General features: G+C 50.3%; 1 protein-coding gene across 3 annotated transcripts in view; it reads left to right on the top strand.

Moving 5' to 3' along the window:
- Positions 1 to 15,823, top strand: part of MFN2 (mitofusin 2) — a 30,390-nt gene extending 14,567 nt beyond the window's left edge. For all 3 annotated transcript variants that reach the window (XM_019756306.2, XM_019756308.2, XM_019756307.2), the window contains 15 exons: positions 910 to 1,072; positions 1,722 to 1,846; positions 2,516 to 2,624; positions 2,714 to 2,821; positions 3,878 to 4,031; positions 4,723 to 4,790; positions 4,932 to 5,053; positions 6,830 to 6,956; positions 7,340 to 7,444; positions 7,688 to 7,790; positions 8,219 to 8,439; positions 9,095 to 9,250; positions 10,752 to 10,948; positions 11,769 to 11,903; positions 13,759 to 15,823. In XM_019756306.2, the coding sequence (XP_019611865.1) occupies positions 910 to 1,072; positions 1,722 to 1,846; positions 2,516 to 2,624; positions 2,714 to 2,821; positions 3,878 to 4,031; positions 4,723 to 4,790; positions 4,932 to 5,053; positions 6,830 to 6,956; positions 7,340 to 7,444; positions 7,688 to 7,790; positions 8,219 to 8,439; positions 9,095 to 9,250; positions 10,752 to 10,948; positions 11,769 to 11,903; positions 13,759 to 13,828 (1,963 nt within the window). In that variant the 3' untranslated portion in view covers positions 13,829 to 15,823. The remainder of the gene's footprint in view (positions 1 to 909; positions 1,073 to 1,721; positions 1,847 to 2,515; positions 2,625 to 2,713; positions 2,822 to 3,877; positions 4,032 to 4,722; positions 4,791 to 4,931; positions 5,054 to 6,829; positions 6,957 to 7,339; positions 7,445 to 7,687; positions 7,791 to 8,218; positions 8,440 to 9,094; positions 9,251 to 10,751; positions 10,949 to 11,768; positions 11,904 to 13,758) is intronic.
- The last annotated feature ends 6,146 nt before the right edge of the window (positions 15,824 to 21,969 follow it).

Below are 21,969 nucleotides of genomic sequence, written 5' to 3'. Positions count from 1 at the left end.
ATAGGTGTGCTCAAATGGGGCTCCTTGTGAATGATAACGACATTTCTATCATTCGGGAAATTCCAGGGGTTATAGCAGCGCTGTGCCAGGAACTGGGGACAAGGACCAAATACATTTCTTATACCACAGCATCTAAAAAAAAAAGAAAAAGAAAATCCCATCCAGGAAGAAAAGGCTCTCAGACAGTTTGGATGCAGCACAGTGGTAGCCTGAGGAACAGGCACTCTGCCTGGAGTCCTGTCCCTAATGACCCATCACCTCGGGCGTGGCTGTCATTTCTTCATCCTCACCTCAGAGGTGTGGCCCTCACTTCAGGTGAGCTAGCAGCCGGATCCCGCCAGTGTGCTGAGTAGAGCTGTTTTCAAGCACCGGAATCTAGCAAAGGGGCACGGTAGGCAGGGGAGCTACAGCAATCTCCTCTGTACCTGGCAGCTATCAGCTGGGGCGGATGGGGTGAGGCTTTCTGTGTGAGGGGGAGCACGATGGGAGACAAGCAGCAGGACAGGCCTTTTGTGGAAAACCAGCTGAGGTCAGTTAGACTGAGGAAGACAGCCCGGGGGTGTCAGTGGTTTAAGTAGGAGTGGGTCTCCTTCAGGTGGTTTCTATACGTGTTGCTGAGAGGTTTACGGTTGGTGGCAGGCCTGTTTCAGGACAGGTTGTGTCAGCATGTGGCACTGTACTATGTGAGCCCCTTGCAAGTTGGTTGGTAGTGATGAACCAGGAGCACGTCGCAGGCACCGGCCAGAGGTGTTTGTCCATTCATTTTCGGAAACTCAGGCCCCGACTCCCCTGGCTGGGCACTGGTGTCCCTGCAGAGAACAAGACTTTGGAGTTGTACGCTGGTAACTTCATTGTGAAAGCCCCGGATGCAGATGTTCGTGGCTCACTGACAGCAGTATTTCCTCACAGGACAAGCAACGGGAAGAGCACCGTGATCAATGCCATGCTCTGGGACAAGGTTCTGCCCTCAGGGATCGGCCACACCACCAACTGCTTCCTGCGGGTGGAGGGCACAGATGGCCACGAGGCCTTCCTCCTCACGGAGGGCTCTGAGGAGAAGAGGAGCATCAAGGTGAGGGTTCTGTGGCAGGTACTGGCATGGGGACCATGCAGCTGCAGCGTGCTGGCCGGCCGTTCAGCATGTGAGGGGACTGGTGGCACCTCTAAGGAGAGGACAGTGCCCCGGGGGAGGAAATGGGAAGCCCTGTTGTAGCCTAGCTGTTGGGAGGAGCGAGAGCTTCAGGGAGGGTCTGAAACCTGGGGCCCCAGGAATCAGGAGTCTTCAGGGCCTCGTGCGCTGCCAAGCGGGCCATCTGACCTCCGTCTTTGCAGTGAAGGGAGTGTGTGCCTTGGTACTTCTGGGGTTGTTGCCAGAGAGTGAGTCCTGCACTTGCTCTGTGATTCTGACATAGCAGCTAGGGGCTTGCACATTTTCGTTTTTCTGAGAGCCAGTTACATTCTTGTTTGGAGCCAGATACTCATTTTGGCTCATAATGACTTAATACAGAACACGCTCGGCTTTAGGACAATATCCAAGAAAGCAGCTTAAAAGAGGAGTGAAGAGGAGTTGCTTGTTCCTGGCAGCTCCCGACTTTTCTTTTCGCGGGTGAAGTGAAGGAAAGGGGTAACCCACTGGGCAGCAGTCTCAGGCCAGGCAGCACAGGGACTCTGGCTGGTGGCTCGTCCTCAGCCCTGAGCTTTCTCCCCCTCCTCCCCGTCAGACCGTGAACCAGCTGGCGCATGCCCTCCACCAGGACGAGCAGCTGCACGCCGGCAGCTTGGTGAGTGTGATGTGGCCCAACTCCAAGTGCTCACTGCTGAAGGATGACCTCGTGCTGATGGACAGGTAAGGGGGAAGGTGCCCCCCCCGGGAGGGCCAAACTGTGTCCCATTTCTGGATCATCCAGGCCAGTGTCCCCTGGGCCTTGTCATTGCTCTGCTTACGTATTATTGCCTTTCAAACTGGCTCCACCAAATCTTCCTGCCTCTTGGATTTATTATACCCATTGGCACCAATGCCCTGAAGATGGCCCAGTGATAGTCTGTAAGGAGGGGTAGGAGGGGGTGGTGAGAGCCGCAACCCAGTGCTAGTGTGTATGTGTGTGTGGGGGGGGGATGAGGTGGGGGGGTGGTCGTGTTGTACTTTATTTCTACCAAAGGAGCACTTCACTTTGCTCCTGCTTTGTGGACAGGTTGCAGCTATATCAAGAAATACGGTACTATAGTGCTTGTTGGACTCACATCATATAAAATTTCACCTTAATTGTTTGTCCCCCAAGTAAAATTGTAAATCATTGTCTTTATAAAAGTGATAGACGCATAACAGAAAACACATTTTCAGATGATTTGGGATGTTATGAAATGCAAAAGTAAAAATCCCTCCAGTAAGGGACAATGGGCCCAAATACTCTCCCTCTGGCTGTCTCCCTTGCCTGCCTGCCTCAGGTCTGTCAAAGCAGGAAGAAGGGCTGCTCCTGGTCTGTGCCTGATGTTGGTTTACCCCTGTCGCCTCTAGCCCCGGCATTGATGTCACCACAGAGCTGGACAGCTGGATTGACAAGTTTTGCCTGGACGCTGATGTGTTCGTGCTCGTGGCCAACTCGGAGTCCACCCTGATGCAGACGGTAACCCCTCCTCTGCCTGCCTTTCTCACACGCCCAGGGCCTTGGCTAGCCTGGCCCCTCGTCCACTGAGGTCTTTGCTCCTCCCCCAGGAAAAGCAGTTCTTCCACAAGGTGAGCGAGCGTCTGTCCCGCCCCAACATCTTCATCCTCAACAATCGTTGGGACGCGTCTGCCTCAGAGCCTGAGTACATGGAGGAGGTTGGTGTCTCTTCATTCCGCAGTTTGGGGACTGCCACCCCGTGTGTCTACCCACAGCCCCTTCATGCACTCCCAGATCGCATTGGCCCTGACGTCTCTGAAGGAGTTTCATCACCAGAGGTTTCCCAGGTGTTCCCTGGGGTCGCTGTGGGGTCCTCTGCCAGCTTTGAAAACACTCCCTTCATTTCCCCAATCCCGCCACCCTTCAGAAAGTTTTCATCCAGGTCTGAAAAGCATCCTCAGGACGTTAGCTGAACCCTTGATTAGGGCCAGTGCTCAACTTTGGTTCATAAAGAATTAGTCATCATAGAACAGGCTCAGCTTTAGGAAGATATCCAGGAAAGAAGCTTAAAAGAGGAACGAAGATTGGTTCATGTGTGAAATGAGAGAAAAAGGAGTAATAGATTGGTAACATGGGATGATGACATATGCTATACAGTCACAGCAGGCTGACATTGGGCAGTGTGACGCTGGTAAATTCCTTAAGCCTTCTGGTAAATTCCTCACCTGTGAGATGGATAGAAGAGTTACAGAGAGGATGAAATCTCTTAACTGAGAAAAGCACCTGGCACATGGCAGGTGTCCACAAGAGGCTGTTACTATTTTTAAGTTCTAGCAATAGAGCCCTAGGGCTTCAGAGGTAGATGGGCTTGTCTGGTGGCGCCTAGTCATTTCATAAACAAGGCCCTAGGAGGACTCGGCTCGTCAGCATGGAGCCCAGGTTTAGGTTTCTCGACCCCCAGTTCCTTCTGAGGCACCAACGTGAGATCCTGTGTAGACGTGAACAAGAGGCAGCTTGGGGCATGTTGTAGCATTTCTGCTAATGTAAGTCATACCCCCAAGAAACATGGCCATATTGGTTCTGAGGAGTTTAGTGTCTAGAGAACAGAGGTAGTGGCAGATGGCTTGCTGTGTATGTGTTTGCACCTTATGAATACTGAACCGTGTGAATTATTGCTTATTTTTTTAACAAAGAAGCAGTTGGGGGCTGTAGGCTCCATCAGGAGGGTCCACCCACCCCACCTGGTCACATACACCTATCTGTTTGGGCTCCAGGTGCGGCGGCAGCACATGGAGCGTTGTACCAGCTTCCTGGTGGACGAGCTGGGCGTGGTAGATCGAGGCCAGGCTGGAGACCGCATCTTCTTTGTCTCTGCCAAGGAGGTGCTCAACGCCAGGATCCAGAAGGCCCAGGGCATGCCCGAAGGAGGTGATGATGGAACAGACTTCCGCCTTTTCCCTGATGTTTGAGACATTGGGTCGCATGCCAGGTCAGCCAGTAGAAAATAGTTCTGAGAACGAGATGGTGAGAAGAGGCTTGAGTGAGAAGCTGTTTGCTTCCCAGTGTTTAGCCAAGTGCCCAGTCAGCTTGGCTTTGTGGGTTTTCTCCGGTTTCCTCTGCTGCCAAGTTATTGGGTTGGTGCAAAAGTAATAGCGGTTTAAAAGGTTAAAAATACCATGTTTCCCCAAAAATAAGACTGAGCCGGACAATCAGCTCCAATGCGTCTTTTTGGAGCAAAAATTAATATAAGATCTGATCTTATTTTACTGTAAGACTGGATATAATATAATTAATATAATATAACAAATATAATGTAATATAATATAATATAATATAATATAATATAATATAATATAATATAGTATATAATATAATATATAATACCAGGTGTAATATAACGTAACATAACGTAACACTGGGTCTTATGTCATGTAATACAAGATTGGATCTTATATAATATGATATAAGACTGGGTCTTATATTAATTTTTGCTCCAAAAGACGCATTAGAACTGATTGTCTGGCTCAGTCTTATTTTCGGGGAAACAGTGATTGCAAAAACCGCAATTACTTTTGCACCAACCTAGTATTTCGGAACTGATGTTGTGCAATTCTCCTAGGGGGCGCTCTTGCGGAAGGCTTTCAAGTGAGGATGCTTGAGTTTCAGAATTTTGAGAGGAGGTTTGAGGTGAGTCCTTTGATTCTGGTATCTGGCGATTCTGGGCCTCCTTAGCTGTCACCAGCTGTGTCCCTTGGCAGTGAAAGCCAGAGCTGGGCCCTTGGCTGGTGGTCCCTGGTGGCCTCCCTCAGCACCTCTTGTCTGTTCCAGGAGTGCATCTCCCAGTCTGCGGTGAAGACCAAATTCGAGCAGCACACGGTGCGGGCCAAGCAGATTGCGGAGGCGGTTCGCCTCATCATGGACTCTCTGCACATCGCTGCTCAGGAGCAGCGGTAAGAAGGGTGCCTCGGACAGGTGGGGGGAGTGCGGGAAGTGACCACCTGACCCCCTGTCTGGGGATGGGCCCAGGGACAGAGCTGGCAGAGCTGAGTCTCTGGGTGCCCAGCAGGTCCCCCTCCCCAGGCACCAGCCACATTAGGTCCGCATGGAGCAGCCTGGCCAGGGTGGGCCGTTGGGGGTCTGTTGGTCCCACCAGGCCTGTGCAGCACAGTCCCCTGAAATGCCGCCCCCACAAGCCCAGCCATTCTCAGAGCTGGAAGCAGAACACTTTTTTTTTTTTAAATAACTTCTTTTGGGAGATATTAAAATATAGGAAAGTATAGAGAATAAGTTAACACCTTGCTTCCACCACAAGGAATTGACAGTCAACATTTGCTTTATATTATTTTTAAGTTAAAATAAAACACAAAAAATGTTAAATACCTTTGATTCTTCAGCCTCTTGTCCCAGTGTCACTCTGCCCACCTCAGAGGGCACCATGATCATGAATTTTGTGTAGTCTTATCATCCATTTAAAAAGTACTTTTTACATAAATCCTGAAGATGCTTTGTATATGCTTTAAGTGTACAGATATGGCCTCGTACTGTGTGTGTACTGACCTAGCTTTTCTTTCCACTCAGCATTGTTTTTGCCCTTTTGTTTTATTTTTTTATATTTATTTATTTACCCCCCGTTTCTTCCACTTCCCCCCACTCCAGTTCAAGCCGTTGTTTCTCAGTCTAGTTGTGTAGGACACAGCTCCCTGGCCCATGCTGGTATTATGAGCCTTGCGCTCACCCCCGCTGAGGCAGTCGGTCACCAGTCGTCGGTTGTCAGTCACCAGTTGTCCGCTCACAGCAGCTTATGGCAGTTCTCGCCGGCTGCTGGCCACTCTGGCCACTGGTGGGGGCACACGGTAGCCCATGGCTGCATACAGCAGCCCGCTGCAGCCCAGCTCCAGGGAGAGCTGTTGTTCACAATCTTAACTGTAGAGGGCGCAGCTCACTGGCCCATGTGGGAATTGAACCTACGGCCTTCAGCGCGGTGCTCCAACCACCTGAGCCACCAGGCTGGCCTTCCCTTACTTTTGTTGATACATGTAGTTGAGTTTATGATGACTGTTAACTGCTATAGAGTATTCTGTTGTGAATATACCTCATTTTCCCACTGATTGATTTTTAGATTTCATTTTTTTTTCTATTGCAAACTTCACTGCAGTGGACATCAGTTCACGTGTCCCCTCCTGCACATTTGTGCGAGCCTTTCTGGGATTAATTCCGGGAGGTGGAATGGTTCTGTTTTAGGGTATGTGCATTTTCGGTGTTAGCCAATTTCACTTTGTTGCTTTCTGAAACATCTAATCCCGTTCATAGTCCCACCAGCAGGATGTACTGGAACTCCCATTCCCCCGACCCTCACCAGTAGGTCAAATGTGGTGAGTTTTGGAGACATTTTGGTAGAGAGTAGTACCTCTTGTAAATTTCATTTCCCTGATTACTAGTGAAGTTGAGCATTTTTTTCTATGATAATTGGCAGAACTTGTTCTAACCCCCTGAAGGCATCCTCCCCACTGTCACATCTTCCAAATGGAAGACTTGAGAGTGAGTGGTTGGTGCGTCTCTCCCTCATTCCTGGGGAGGGGAAGAGCACGTCTCTGGGTATGTGTGAATCTGCCAAGGCCCCCTGCCAAGATCACAGCTGGGGCCCATGCAAGCTTTCTGGCGTCCCCTCTTGCTCCTCTGCTTAGTTGGGTGGGGACCTGGGTCTAGTAACTAATGATCTTTCTCAGGGTTTACTGCCTGGAAATGCGTGAGGACCGGCAAGAGCGGCTGAGATTCATTGACAAACAGCTGGAGCTCTTGGCACAAGATTACAAACTCAGAATTAAGCAGATTACCGAGGAGGTCGAGAGGCAGGTGAGAAATGGGGAGGAAGCACTTTGGGGAGATTCGGACTGCGGTCCAGGGTGCTGGCAACGTGAAAAAGCAGACCTCATGTGGGGGCTCCTCAGCCTTCCAGAAAGAAGCTGTGGCATGGCCCTGATGCAAGAATGCAGAGCCTCTCTGGGTTCACCGTTCCATTGTGTGACCCTGGGCAGGTCCCTTTCCAGATCTTAGATGAGTGATTGGTCAGCCAGTTTCTCACGTCCCTTCTACCTCAAAGCTTCAATTCCATGGATGAGCTGAGGAAACTGCTGGCTTGTGGGGAAGGAGATAGTCTCTTAGGATCTGGTAGACGCTCCCCTGCAGATTTGAACAACGTTCATCCTTGATACTTAACAGCGCGCTTCCTTCTGTAGGTGTCGACTGCGATGGCTGAGGAGATCAGGCGCCTCTCGGTGCTGGTGGACGAGTACCAGATGGATTTCCACCCTTCTCCAGTCGTCCTCAAGGTCTATAAGAACGTGAGTCGTTATGCAGCAGGTGCTGTGGGCAGGGCCCCCCTTCATTCCTTTTGGCTGCTGGGTAGAATCACCAGGCAAACAGCAGGTCAGCCCCTGCCGGTCTGTGTCAGGCCCCACTTGGCTTTCCCTGGTCACTGGGGGGGCGTAGGCCAACCAGCCTCCTATCTCCTTGTCCCGTGGCTCCCCAGAAGGAACTCCTGACTGGGGATGCTGCTTCTCTCAGCCTCTCTCATCTGGTTACAGGAACTGCACCGCCATATAGAGGAAGGACTGGGCCGAAATATGTCTGACCGCTGCTCCACGGCCATCACCAGCTCCCTGCAAACCATGCAGCAGGAGATGATAGGTCAGTGCAGCAGGGGAACTCGGGTCCTCGGCTCTCGGCTGCCCAGAGCTCAGCTTCGGAGGCCAGGCTGCAGACATAATGACCTTTCCTGGTCTGTCACCTTTTATGATGAGTCAGCTCGATAACTTAAGGTTCTGGGTGTGTGTCGCGAGTTCATTCCACACCTAGACTTCGGAGCTGTCTTGTGTTACCACGTGGGACTGTCACAGGCTGAGAGTGTGGCCTGTTCCTTAATCCATGCCTCGGTCTGTGTACCCCTGGGGGAGCGGGCCTGCCTGCCCTGAGTGCGGCACTCTGGCCCCACAGGCCCGCTCATCCAGGCCTGGTTTCCGGGCAGAACCGTCAGCGTCCTTGGCCGTAGCTGGCTTGGCACCGGTGTGGCACATAGCGGAGCTGACGTGCTTTCTCCCCACTCCCCTTCCTGACAGACGGCTTGAAACCCCTCCTTCCTGTGTCTTTGCGGAGTCAGATCGACATGCTGGTCCCTCGGCAGTGCTTCTCCCTCAGCTACGACCTCAACTGTGACAAGTTGTGTGCTGACTTTCAGGAAGACATCGAGTTCCATTTCTCTCTTGGGTGGACCATGTTGGTGAATCGCTTCCTGGGTCCCAAGAACAGCCGCCGGGCCCTGATGGGCTACAACGACCAGGCAAGCCAAGTCCCTCCCCCGTGGGCGGTGTGGGAGGTAAGTCTGCATTCTGCCTCCACACCCACGAACCATTCTGGAAGGGGTTCCCGAGGTCGACTGCCATGGCACGTGTGCCACCCCACAGTGTACCATGGTCAAGGTTTTTGCTGTAAATCAATCTAACTTTATCCTAAGCACTAATATTTGTGGAAGTATAAATGCTAGCAGGATTTTTTTGTAATACACTAAGTCACTGTTGGTACTATTAAATTACATTAAATTAAGTACTATTAAATAATTTCTAATACATGTGACTATTAAATGCAGATGGCCTATAAAATATGTATTCATATACCACCGTTTTAACATTTAGATTTTACACCACCTGTTTACCACTTGAATTATTGCATGTACTGCTCTTGGTACACGTCCCACACTTTGGGGAACTGTGCTGATGCCTTCCAGGATGGCCACTGCTCATATTTTGGGGTATCCTGCAGTGCTCACCTTTGGCCAGACAGGTCTGTTATGAAGCTTAAATCCTCTTTGCAACTTGAGAAACTCATTTCCACGTTTTTGCCTTTTGGAAGTTGAAGAGCCACCTCTAGCCTCGAGGGTCACTGAGGGTTTTATTGAATAAGCCCCACTCTTCTTACCCCTCGCCTCGTTTCTCCAGGTTCAGCGTCCCGTCCCTCTGACACCAGCCAACCCCAGCATGCCCCCCCTGCCACAGGGCTCCCTCACCCAAGAAGAACTCATGGTTTCCATGGTCACTGGCCTGGCCTCCCTGACATCTAGGACCTCCATGGGCATTCTTGTTGTTGGAGGAGTGGTGAGTAACAAGCCCTGCTTGGGAAGGGGTGGGGGGAGGACAGGTGGGCGCAGACTGGGGCACAGTTCTGAGGCTATTCCCTGCATTGGCCTAGCATCTAACAGCGGACACAGCATCTGCAACTTTAGTCATTTAACGTACATTTATTGACTTATTTAAGTCAACGAGCATGACATTTAGATAGCACCATTCCCATTTTAGAGATAAGGAAAGTCTGTGGTTGGCTTGCCAGGGATACACAGAGAAGACTTGAATTTTGTTTCCATGTGCCTCTAAGGCCATGTTCTTTCCCCTGTGGGGCCTGAACTACATGGTGGGTAGGGAAGTAACCTGGGAAATTGACAAGCCTGGGTTCTAGAGAGCTGGGGATGAAATCAAGAGCAAAACTTGCAAGGGTTTAAGACAAAAGAGGGCAGACCGGGCCTTGAACCCTTCTTCCTCCATCTCCTGGTTTTGTGGCCCTTTTCCTTTCCACCTGAATGCCTGAAATCATAGATTGCCTTCTTGAAACCTAGGGTATTCCCTGCGTCCCGACCCATGATACACTGCAGCCAGAGTAACTTATGCCTTGAATTTTCTTAATGATGTGGGCAGGTTCTCTATCATGGGCATTTGGCTTGTAGAGTGGTGGCAGAATGTAACTGTAACCAAACTGTCAGGTACTGCGTTCTCAGCTTGTAAGATTAGGGTGAGACAGAGCGAAGGCCTCTCCTCCTCCCCATCTACAGAAAGCACATGCTTGGTTCTTTCATGGAGGTGACCTGGCAGAGGGTCATTGGCTGAGACACTGACACTTGTCACCCCTTTACAGTGTCTTGCTTTACCCAAATAGCCCTGTGCATTGGTGGAAACCTTATGCTGGTTCTGTGAGGAAACAGGTGTACAGAAACTTGCCCGAGGTCATAGCCAGGATGGCCGTCTGCTCTAGAGCCTCGGTTTCTGGCTCCAAATCCAGTGCTCATTGAATATATCTGCAGTGCCTTGGAGCAAAGTATTACAAAAGAAGCCATCTGCTCAGGAATGATGGTGGAATTCAACTTGACAGTGTCGTCAGTACATTTATCTTTAAGAAGTCTGTGTTACTGGACCTGTGCTTCTGGCCCTAACACTCCCATGCCCTGCTTTGCACAAGTCACGTGTGCAAACACTAGCGGGGCCAATACTAAGTTTCCCTCATTTTTATTATTTATTTATTTATTTATTTTAGGAGGGCGCAGCTCGCAGTGGCCTATGTGGGGATCGAACCGGCAACCTTGGTGTTGTTAGCACCATGCTCTAACTAGCTAACCGGCCACCCCAAGTTTCCCTCATTTTAAAGCTAGAGACAGTGTCTGCCCGTCTGGCCTCAGTGGGATTAAACCAGACATTGAAAGAGCTGTTCTGAGGCGCAACACAAAGGCTCCTTGAAAGGGGCTCTTGCAAAAGTCCTGGCAGCGACAGGCCGCGATGATGGGCGGTGGGGTGGCAGAGGTCATGCTGGCTGACCGCTGTGCTCCTGCAGGTGTGGAAGGCGGTGGGCTGGCGGCTCATTGCCCTCTCCTTTGGGCTTTATGGCCTCCTCTACGTCTACGAGCGCCTGACCTGGACCACCAAGGCCAAGGAGAGGGCCTTCAAACGCCAGTTTGTAGACTACGCCAGCGAGAAGCTGCAGCTCATCATCAGTTACACCGGCTCCAACTGCAGCCACCAAGTCCAGCAGTGAGTGGCCCTCCAGTCCTGAGGGGCAGCGCCAGCTCCCGTGTTCAGGTTCAAGACTTCCCTCACGGTTCCCTTCCGACCTCGGCCCAGAAGCCATTGGGTCCTAGCATCATCCGACCCGGGCCTTCAGCTGTGCAGCGCTAGCTTGAGGACAGGGATGGGGACAGGCAGCTCTCCAGGGACCTATGGCCTGGGCCCGGCCCACGTAGTTGTCTGGTCCCCCAAAGAAGGAGGACGGTAGAGGAGTGACGTTACTTGAAGGATTTTTTTAAAGGTTGCCATGAAGGCCTTGGGTTGTGCATGAAGCTTTGCAGTTCTAAGCCACAGCCCGTTCTTCATGGCACGACCTCGCTTGGTCTGGGTGGTGGGGGGGTGAAATGCTAGCTGCTGTCTGGCAGGCCCTTGCTAGGCATTTTGTGCCTAATTTTTCGTTTTCTCCTCCAACCCCTTAGAGGTAGATGTTGTTTTTCTTGGCATCTGCTTTTTCAAAATGAAGAAATAGACTTGGAGAGTAGTCCCTTGTCCCCTTGTCATTCAGCTCATTAGCAGCAGAGCCACGATCTGAGTCCTGGTCTCTTGTGCCCAAGCCGGGCACACACTATGGTGATGCCGGTGTGTATGGTGGTTGTGATGGGCACGACCTCAGCAGGGGGTAGGGAAGAAGAGTCTGCCAAACCAGGTCCGGTGCAAGGCAGAGCTACCAATAGGTGACAGTGGGTCTGGCTGCTGCCCTGCTCTGGGTGGCTCGGGTTTAGTCCCCAGTGCGGTCCTGCGAAGCATCCTTGTAGCCTGGTTGACCCCCACTGACTCTATCCCTCAGAGAACTGTCGGGGACTTTTGCTCATTTGTGCCAGCAAGTTGATGTCACCCGGGAGAACCTGGAACAGGAAATTGCCACCATGAACGAGAAAATTGAAGTTCTTGATTCACTTCAGAGCAAAGCAAAACTGCTCAGGTGAGCTTGGCCTGGACGGCGGGAAAGGTTGGCTCTGGTGTGTGGCGCAGGCACGTTGGGAGCTCAGCTGCTTGTCTGTGTCTTGGGTGTTGGCACAGATCTCTCTGGTGGGCATTTAGCTCGCTCATGTGTTAGATGTTTGCTGGGCACCTGCTGGGTGCCAGATGCGGGGCTAGCGCTGAGCCTCAATATGACGGAGTCACTGCCATCCGGGCACCTGCAGTCAGGGCCGTGGTGGCCACAGAGGGACCAAGCAGGATGGGACCGTGAGGTTGCAGCTCATGGGCACCTTCGTAACTGCAGCGTCTCAGGCACTTGACACCAGCTGTTCCACTCAACCTTCAGCGTCCTTTCAGGGTCACATCATCATCTCCATTTTATGAAAAGGAAGGTTGGGGCCTACAGAGGTTGAGGAACTTGTCTGGAATCTCACAGTACATGGTCAGTCTAGGAGTGCTTGGCTCCTGCGCCCCCGATGCTACATGTTGATTGTCCCTGTTGTCTGCTGTGTGCTGGGGACACTGGGCTAGACCCACCCGACACATCTTAACCCCATTTCTCTTTGAGGGAAGGGGACAGATCAGCATTTTTACCCACAGGAAAGCTGGCTGAGTAGCAGGTAACCAACAGGGCCCTGATTGGAATGCAGATTCGCGTGAGGCCTCTGTTGAATCTCAGAGTTTGCTGGACAGAGTCTTGATCTAAGGAGTCAGGAGTCCTGGGTTCTGGGCCAGGCACTTGTGTTCGGGCAAATCCCTGAGCCATCCTGTGTCGCAGTTGTTACCTGTAAAGTGGAGTTAAGACTCCATGACACAGAGCTGAATGTGTCTGTGCTCTGTAAAAGTCCTCGGCCGCTTAGCTGAGATAACATCAGCGCGCGGGGACCCTGTGCTTCCTGCCCCCGCCCCCAACGTCAGCGCCAGAGGAAGCTGCATCAGGAGGCTCGGGCTCCAGGCCCCTGAGCAGATAAATGGGCTTCCCCTTCCCTGACTGCACCCTGCGCCCTCCGCCCACCGCCCCAGCAGCCATTTTCTTCCCCCCCCTTCTTCCGCCTCCCCCCATTCTGGTTCAAGCCATTGTTTCTCAGTCTAGTTGTGTAGGACACAGCTCCCTGGCCCATGTTGGTGTTATGAGCCTTGGCTGAGGCAGCTGGTTGTCGGTCGGCCACTCACAGCAGCTCATGACGGCTCTTGCTGGCTGCCAGCTGCTCATGATGGCTGCCGGCCACTCACGCTGGCTGCCGGCCGGCCATTCCTGGCGGCACACGGTAGCCCACAGCAGCACACAGCAGCTCACGAGGACCTCCGGCTGCTCATGGCAGCCCAGCTCCAGGGAGAGCTGCTGTTCACAATCTTAGCTGTAGAGGGTGTAGCTCACTGGCCCATGTGGGAATCCAATTGGCGATCTCGGCCTTAGGAGCACAGCGTCCCAACCACCTGAGCCACCGGGCTGGCCCCCAGCAGCCATTTTCCAGGGACACTGCTCATCCCCTGGGAACTGTCAGGATGTGTGTGTGGGGGGTGGGGGTTCTGCTGCCTGTTAGCCACAGGGACAGGCTGAACCTGAAACGGGAGAGGCAGGAAAACTGAGTTCCTGCCAGCTCAGGACTTTCCTGTGGTCCCAGGGTGGAGCAGACAAGGCTTGACAGTCTTTCGGTTCCACCACTTATTAATCGTGTGCCTGGAGGGTTGTTTCACCTCTCTGGGCCTCATTTTCCTTGTGTGTAAGAAGATGGGGGTTATAGGAGGAGTAAATGAGGCTCCGTGTCACGTGTCCTTAGAACAGCGCCTGGCGTGTAATGCCAGTGTTACCAGTTGTTAGCTGTGAGCGCTACAAAGTCCCCATTTCTCTGCAGGAATAAAGGTGGTTGGATGGACAGTGAGCTCAACATGTTCGTGCACCAGTATCTGCAGCCCAGCAGATAGTGGGCAGCCTGGAGCCCGCGCCTGCGTGGAGAGGACAGTGCCGCCAGCTGCACGGGGCCTCCACCAGGGCCTCCGCCAGGGCCGTGAGAATGAAAGCACCCTCTGTCTCATACAGTTTTGAGCCCTTAAACACTAGTTACCTGCCCCTCCTCCGCCGGCTGCTGCAAGAGATTTTCCAGCTTGTACCCCTGAAGGAGACTTTCTAACAGTGACCACGGACAGCATGGGACTGAGAAGTCACGTCAAGTCTTCTCTCTGCTTTGTCAGTTCCCTTGATTGAGAATCACTTGACTGCTTGATAAGGTCTTGGATCTCCCAGTGTTGCGAATGCCTGCTTGGAGCCTGTCGGGGTATCAGGCAGGCACCCCTTCCTCCAGCCAACATTAATACTGACCCATGCACTCCTGCTCTCCTCGCCCCAGCACACCCGCAGAAAAAGGGTACCTTAGGAGGTGGGTGGATTTTCTTCCCAGATTGCATCGGCAATAGTACTATCCCAGAAGGACTTGTGGCTTGTGTGTCACTTCCTTCAGCTTTCATGCTTTGTCCCATTTGCAGAGCCTTTCAGACACGTCTTGGTTGTGGGGCTCAGTCCGGATGCCTTGGGTTTTAGGTGAGGTGGTGCCTGTGCCAAGAGGGGAGGAAAGATGCAGCAGAGACAACGGGAGTAGCAAGAACTTAGGGGAGCTGTTGTGGAGGGGCGTGTCCCTGTCCTGATGGCTGTGCTGTCGTGGGAGCTGCCCTTACCTTGACAAGGAGGGATGTGCCCCTCCTCTCCTCGCTGTCCCCTGTTCTAGTTTTGGCCCTTGGCCTGTGGAGTTGGGTTTTAATATTGGTGAAAGATGGTTTAGTCGAGATTGTTAAAGAATGTAGTAGAAGGAAGGATGGAAGGAAGGGGACCTCGGCGCAGGCTGAGGAGTGGGCCCCATTCAGGACGGCTGGAGAATGGAGTTGACGTAGAACAGAACCCTTCACCTGACCTCACTGAGAGGCTCGTGGGGTCGGAGAGCCCGTCCCACTCGCTTCATTACATCCTTGTTACGCCCCTTAAGAGACATGTGCCCACCCCGCCTTGGCCATCAGTCCTCTGGGCTAAGTCTGCTGTGCCAGTGATGCTGCATTTAGCCAAGTGTTAGTGTGGGAACCCCAGGACCCGCCCTCCCAGCTTCCCCGATCCCGTCTCTGACTGATACACATGTGGCCTCCTGTCGACTTTGAGAAATGTTTCCCGTTGTTGAGTTTGGCTGTTGTTATTGGTTAAAGTGGGGGCAGGTTCCTGTCTCCAGTGTGTTGTCAGGGGCAAGTAGCCTTTGGGTGACAGCCTTTGCGGCACAGATCAGAGAACATGCTAGAAACAGGCAGTACCTCTCTCAGAACGAGGCAGGGCTCAGGCAGTGAGCCTGGGGCTTGTCCTGCTTTTTTGAATCCACCTGCTTTCCGTCTTCAGGGATGTGAGTTGGTGGCCTCTGCTCACTGGTGGGTGGCCACGCAGGTGCGTCCTCACCAGGTACCTGCTGGTTTTTCAAACCCTCAGTCTCCTTGTTGTGTGGAACAAAACGACTTTGCCAAGGTCGGCGTGCGGTAGGCGCTTTGCCAGGCCTGGATGGTAGCCACCTCACAGGGTGCCAGGAGAAGTCAGTGCCACACAATTCCAATGAATTTTGTATTTGGGGGGGGAAATTAATTTAGAATAAGTAAACATGAATTTTTTTGAATGTAGCCCCTGGGCAGTGAATGGAATTTTGAGCTTATACAATAAGTCAAATGCAGTGTATACCACTAAGGGAGAGACTTTCTGAAAGAAATGTGGCAGAAAACACTGATTTAATGCTGCTGACTTTGTTCTCTGTTTTTATGTTCATTTGCTGGAGTGTGAGACATGCTTCACACAGTGAGTTTTTTCTCTGATGTATTTAAGGTGATATATTGCCTGAATTACTCCTGTATCATTGCTGATAATATTGGAAACTAAAATAAAACTCGTTGGAAACCCTTTGTGGAATCTCCTCAGTTTACTGTTCTGAAGCCTCCCTTTGACATAGCCGAGTCTGCAGGCTGTATGTTGAAATGACCTTATCTGTATTTAGGGGAAGTTGCCACCATAATCTGCCTGTGGGTTCCTCCTCACTCCTGGAAGGACTCAGATACTCTCAGAAGAACAAAATCTAGAGTGATTTCTTTACCGATTTCTCTATAACTCCAAACCATTTTTCACTTAAAAAGTCATGACTCAGACTGGTCCACCCTAGTTTGCTTTCTGAGAACATGGCTGTGTGACCTTTTCTTTCTCTTTTTTTTTCTGAAGGACTCAGCAGTGGCTGCAGGCATGAGTAGTCAGTTTCCTTGGTCCCCCACACCTGTGCCCTGGGCTGTGGCTCCGCCCACTGTCTGCATTGCTGGTCTTTTTCAGAGGTCTCCACATTTTGGTGGATGGCAACCTCCTTCCAGGTTCCCAAGCCACACAGTTGGAGCATCGTCCTGGACTCCACTGTCACATGCTGCATCTAACCTGTCAGTTTCTGTCTTCAGTACACAGACTCTGATCACTTTGCCCACGCCATCCAGCCACCCCTCTGACCAGGTTTCTGCCACCTCACTCGGCCCCTCCTCCCACCATGGCCCTTTTGTGTTGGTGTCAAGGCCAGCCAGAGTGACCTTGACGTGGATTTGAGAGAGAATCAACTCATGTTCCTTACCTGCTCAAAACACTGCTTTGGCTCCCTGTCCCACCCAGAACGAGGCTCAAGTTCTTGTGGTGACTTTTGGGGTCTGCACGGCCACCGACCGCCCCTCACTCCCTGTTGCCTGTGTTTCGGCCACCCCGGCTCCTTGCTGTGCCTTGAAACTGCTCAGCACACTTGCCCCATAAGGCCTTTGCCCTGCCTGACCCTCGCGTTCTTCCAGAGAGCACCACAGCCAGCTAACTCCTCTACCTCCAAGTTAAGTCATTGTCTGGGTCCGCCCAGACCCCCTCACTTAACATCTGTCTCCTTCCCTATCCCCCGGCACTTCTGAGTACCCTCCCCCTTACAACCTGAGTAACATACGTGTTTTCTATAAGAGTCCTCAGCTAACACATAATACTGTTTTTTTGTGTCTCTACCTGCTAGAACATAAGCTCTAAAGGGCTCAGTTTTCTGTCTGTTTTGTTTATTGATATGTGCCAAGCATCTAGACCAGTGCCTGGCACAGAATCACAACTCACTGAATACTTGTCGAATTAACGAGTCCTGTCCTGAGAACACAATCCAGCCATTATCAGCCCTCTAGCGTTGGGGGACAGAACAAACGCTACTGGAAGCTTCCTACAGGTAGGCACAGCCGGGGGGGTTTTCGGGTGTTCAAGCCTCAGCAGCTGCAGGGGCGATGAAGCCTGAGAGGGGCCCAAGTCCTCATTTCCCAAAGCCCAGTGGCTTTCAATTGTACTTTTTCACCCTAACCCACAGATAGGCATCATGATCCAGTATACACATATGTGTAAGTGAAACCAGCAACTTTACATCAGCCATTGCTCTTTCTGCAACCCACAGGTATTTTCTCGTTAACCAGCAGCTATTTGCAACCCACAGAATTGTTCACCAGCGACTCCAGGGTGATGACTTGCAGTTTGAGAAAGGGTGTTCGCCGCCGTTTGCCTTATCCGACACCCCCTAGCTCTCTCTTCCCAGTCAAGGCCAGACTCATTCCTGTGGCTTCTCAACCTACTTCGTTGTCCTCTGAGAGCTCTGGGGAATCTGAGAGGCTGGAATTTGGGGCCCTCCAGTAACAGGGTCGCTATTTAATCACGAAAGGTATGTAGCCAGGAATGTACCTCGCTGTTCCAAGTCTGGCCCTCCTCACAGGTGTCAGCTAAAGTCACTCTGTCCTCCAGGACAGGATTTTCTGTCTCTGAGTCAGACTCTTAGGCTTGAGGTTAGAACGGCTAGCTTGCCTTGAGAGCTTAGCGTGGGTCAGACCTTATATGCATGAACCCAAATCCTCTCAAAAACTCAGTGGTCTATCTTCCTCTTTGTAAAAATGAGGGAAACTCATTAATTCATCAAAATATTGGAGAGTCTCCTATGTGCTAATAAGCAGGGTTCTAAGCAATGGAGGTAGAGCAGTGAATGGGTGGATAAATCGCTGCTTTTATGGAGCTTGTATGCTAGTGGGGAAGGCAGACCACCGGCAAAACCAATTGAGTAAAGACATAATATGATGTCAGAAGATAAGGACTATTAAATGAGGCAGGGGAAGGTGGGGGACGGTGTAACAACAGTTAGTTGGGGTGGGTCTTGCGAGCAGATATTTGAAGAGACTTGAATGATGCCCTGTGAATATATCTAAGGTCAGGCATACCCGGCAGAGGAAGCAGCATGTGCAAAGGCCCTGAGGTAGGAACATGCTCAACATCTTCAGGGAACAAGATGAGACTAGGGGGGCAGGAAAAGAGAGGGAGGTGGAGAGTGGTAGGAGATAAGATGGAGAAAGTACCTGCGGGCAGCCTGGCATCTGGCAGGCCCCTGTGAGGACCTTTACTGTGAGTGAGGTAGAGGCCATTGGAGTTTAGAGAAGAGGAGTGACACGAGTGACTTACATCCTAAGTCCCACGCTGTGGGGGAGGAGACAACAGAGGGTAAGGACAGAAGCAGGGGGACCCGTCTAGAGGTGACTACAATATTCCAGGGAGGAGAGGACAGAACCTTGGACCAAGCAGCCATGACGAGGTGGTGAAAGTGGTCAGGTTCGAGAGACCTTTTGAAGATAGCACCAATATGATGTGCTGACAGACCGGGTGAGTCGTGGACGACCCAAGGGTTTTGTCCTGGGCACAGATGAGGAAAGCTTCAGTGGAGCAGGAATTGGGAGAAGATCAGGAGTTCCATTTTGGACATTATAAACCTTGGCTCCCATCAAATATATGGTGACGGAAGGAGAACTGACTCTGGGTGGTGAATACACAATGGGATTTATAGATGATGTAATACAGAATTGTACACCTGAAATCTATGTAGTTTTACTAACAATTGTCACCCCAATAAATTAAATAAAAAAACAAAAAGAAACCTAGGGTCCCTGTTCTGTGTTAGGATATGTGCGCTTGGAGCTCAGGGAAATCTGGCTGGAAATACACGTTGGGAGGCAGCACGTGGGTGGTGCCTGGGCCAGGGTTCCCAGAAAGCAGAGCCTAAAGCAGAGGGCTCCTGTGCCCTCTTTTTGTTTTGCAGAGCAACCCAGAGGAGCGGTGCGGGAGGGAGAGAAGTCAGAAGGAGGGAGAGGTCGCATAAGGAGCTCTCATTTAGTGGCGGCCAGCGCCATTGTGGCCGCCACTAAATGGGACTGCTGCATCAACAGACTGTGACCCTGAGACGCCAGGTAAATGAGTCTCAGCACCATTTCTTGGTGGGGAGAAAAGGGGAAGAATTTGTCCACCGTCTCCTCTTCCCATTGGTTGAAGATTTGCCCCCTGGGGCATTGACTCGCTGCATTTCTGGGTTGCGTGTGTAAACATGGGTGCTAAGTTGAGCCCATGGTAGGTGGTGGAGGTGAGAGGGGCACAGGGTGGGCAGCATGGTGCAGGCAGGTTGTGTTGGCATCAAATCACTCAGCTGGAACAAAAGGAAGTAAGGCCAAGAGGGTCTGTAGGGGTGAAACAGTCCAGCCCCCAAACCACTCAGAGCTGCCCTTGTCTTTCTCTCCCTGCTTCCCCGAGAGAGAAGGTCTAAGTCCTATGGAACAGAGTCCCCTGCGAGGTGGCAGCCAGCACTATCTATCTCAGAGGATTAATGGCCTCAGCTACCTCCCGGTCCCTAGTCTACCCCCGTTCTGGATTTTTCCCTTATCCTGGCCTAAGGCTGCAGCTGGTCTGGTTATTTCCTGATGGGGGTGATCCAGACATTCATTGCTGGGCGTCTGAGCCCTTGGTTGTCTTGCCTTGGTTGCCACAGTTGCCACTTAACCATTATCCATGGGTGTAGAGACACTCAAGGGGGATCCCCACCGCCCCCTGCCCCACTGTGCAGCAGCAGCCCTGACTCCTCAGCGTGATCCACTACCCCCAGCAGTGCAGCGCCTCTCTGCCTGAGAGGGTGTCACGGTGTAAGAGTGGCAGTGGTCCTTTGCCAGCTAGCGCAAATGTACTGTGGCCATGGTCTGGTTTGCTTACTTGCTTCACATCTTTTAATAACTTGGAGATATAATTTATGTACAATACATGTTTAAGGTGTACAATTTGCCAAGTTTGGACACATGTATGCACCAGTGAAACCATCAAAGACGCCTCGTGTCCTTTTGTTGTCGCTCCCCTGACCGCATCTGATCTTTCTATCATTATAGATTAGTTTACATCTTCTAAAGTTTTATCTAGAAGGCAGCCTACAGTATGTACTCCTTCTTTTCCACTTGGTATAATTATTTTCAGGTGTATCCATATTGTTCTGTGTATCCAAAGTTTATTCATGTTTATTGCTGAGCAGTACCTATATTTGGAATTACGATGTAGCCACTATGAACATTCATAGACAAGTCTCTGTATGGACAATATTTTTCCCTTGGATAAATGCTTAGGAGTAGAATGACTGGATTGTATAGTAGGTATACGTTTAACTTTTTTTTTAAAGCAGCTTTATTGAGCTGTAATTTACATATCTTCAGATTCACTCATTTTAAGTGTGTAAATCAGTCCTTGTAGCAAATTGACAAAGTTGTGCAGCTATCATGACAATCCAATTTTAGAACATGTTCGTCACCCCCAAAATGATCCCTCATGTCCGTTTACAGTAACCCCCTGTTCCTACCCTAGACCCAGGGAACCACTAATGCATTTTCTGTCTCTGTTGATTTGTGTTTTCTGGACATTTCATAAAAATCGAATCATACAATATGTGGTCTTTTGTTTCTGTCTTCTTTCACTTAGCATGAGGTTCATCTACATTGTAGTGTGTGGCAGTACTTCGTTCCTTTTTATCACCAAATAGTTTCCATTGTATGGATAGATCACATTTAGTTTATCCATCTATGAATTGATGGACATTTGGGTTGTTTCCATTTCTTGTGGCTGTTGTGAATTATGCTGCCAGGATTATTACTCGTACATTCATGTATGAGTCTTTGTGGGCACATGTCTTCATTTCTCTTGGGTAGATACCTCAGACTGAATTGCTGGGTCATATGGTAAATTTATACTTAACTTTTTAAGATACTGCCAAACTGTCTTCCAAAGTGGCAGTATGATTTTGCCCTCCCACCATTAGAGCATGTGGCTTCCAGTTTCCACCCATCTTTAATTTTTCATACCATAATTTTAGACATAGAGTTATATAGTGGTATCTCACTGTGGTTTTATTTTACATTTGCCTAGTGAATGGAGCTCAGAGAATGAGGGGACTGTAGAAAGCCAAACTGATATGAAAGCTGGTGTTAGAGGTATTCCTGGTGGGTAAGGTTGCTGTGTGGATTCTCTGGTAAACCTCCGTAAGAGAGTTTTACGATGCTGAGCATCTTTTCATGTGCTTATTTGCCACCTGTATCTCTTCTTTGGTGAAATGTCCATTCAATTCTTCTACTCATTAAAAAAAAAAAGTGTTGTTGTTTGAGAATGCATTATTATTATGGATACAAATTCTTTATTAGATTTGTAATCTGCAAACATTTTCTCCATCTGGTGGCTTGTTTTTCCGTTAACAATGTCTTTCAAAGAACAGAAGTTAATTTTTACAAAGTCTAATTTAATTGATCACTTTTCTCTTTTATAGATCATGCTTTTGGTGTCACGTCTGAGAAATTTCTGCTGATCCAAAGTCACAGGGATTTTCTTCTAGAAGTTTTATAGTTTTAGGATTTGCAATTAAGTCTATGATACATTTTGAGTTAATTTTTACATATGATATGAACATGGAGGATTCTGAAAAATTTGTTTTCTTTGGTGGTGTGTGTGTTTTTGGCATATGGATATCCAGTTGTTTCAGCACCATTTGCTGAAAATGAAAAGACTCCTTTCTCCACTGAATTGCCTTTGCATCTTTGTCAAAGTTAATTGATCATATATATTTTCATATAATAGTGGAACTATTTCTGGACTTTCTATTCTGTTTCAGTGATCTATTTGACTAGCTTGATGCCAGTACTAACTACACTGTGGAACTTTATACTAAGTCTTGAAG

Source organism: Rhinolophus sinicus, linkage group LG06, assembly GCF_036562045.2.
Source record: "Rhinolophus sinicus isolate RSC01 linkage group LG06, ASM3656204v1, whole genome shotgun sequence".
In the NCBI taxonomy this organism is placed as follows: domain Eukaryota; kingdom Metazoa; phylum Chordata; class Mammalia; order Chiroptera; family Rhinolophidae; genus Rhinolophus; species Rhinolophus sinicus.
This window is presented reverse-complemented; position numbering and strand designations above follow the sequence as displayed.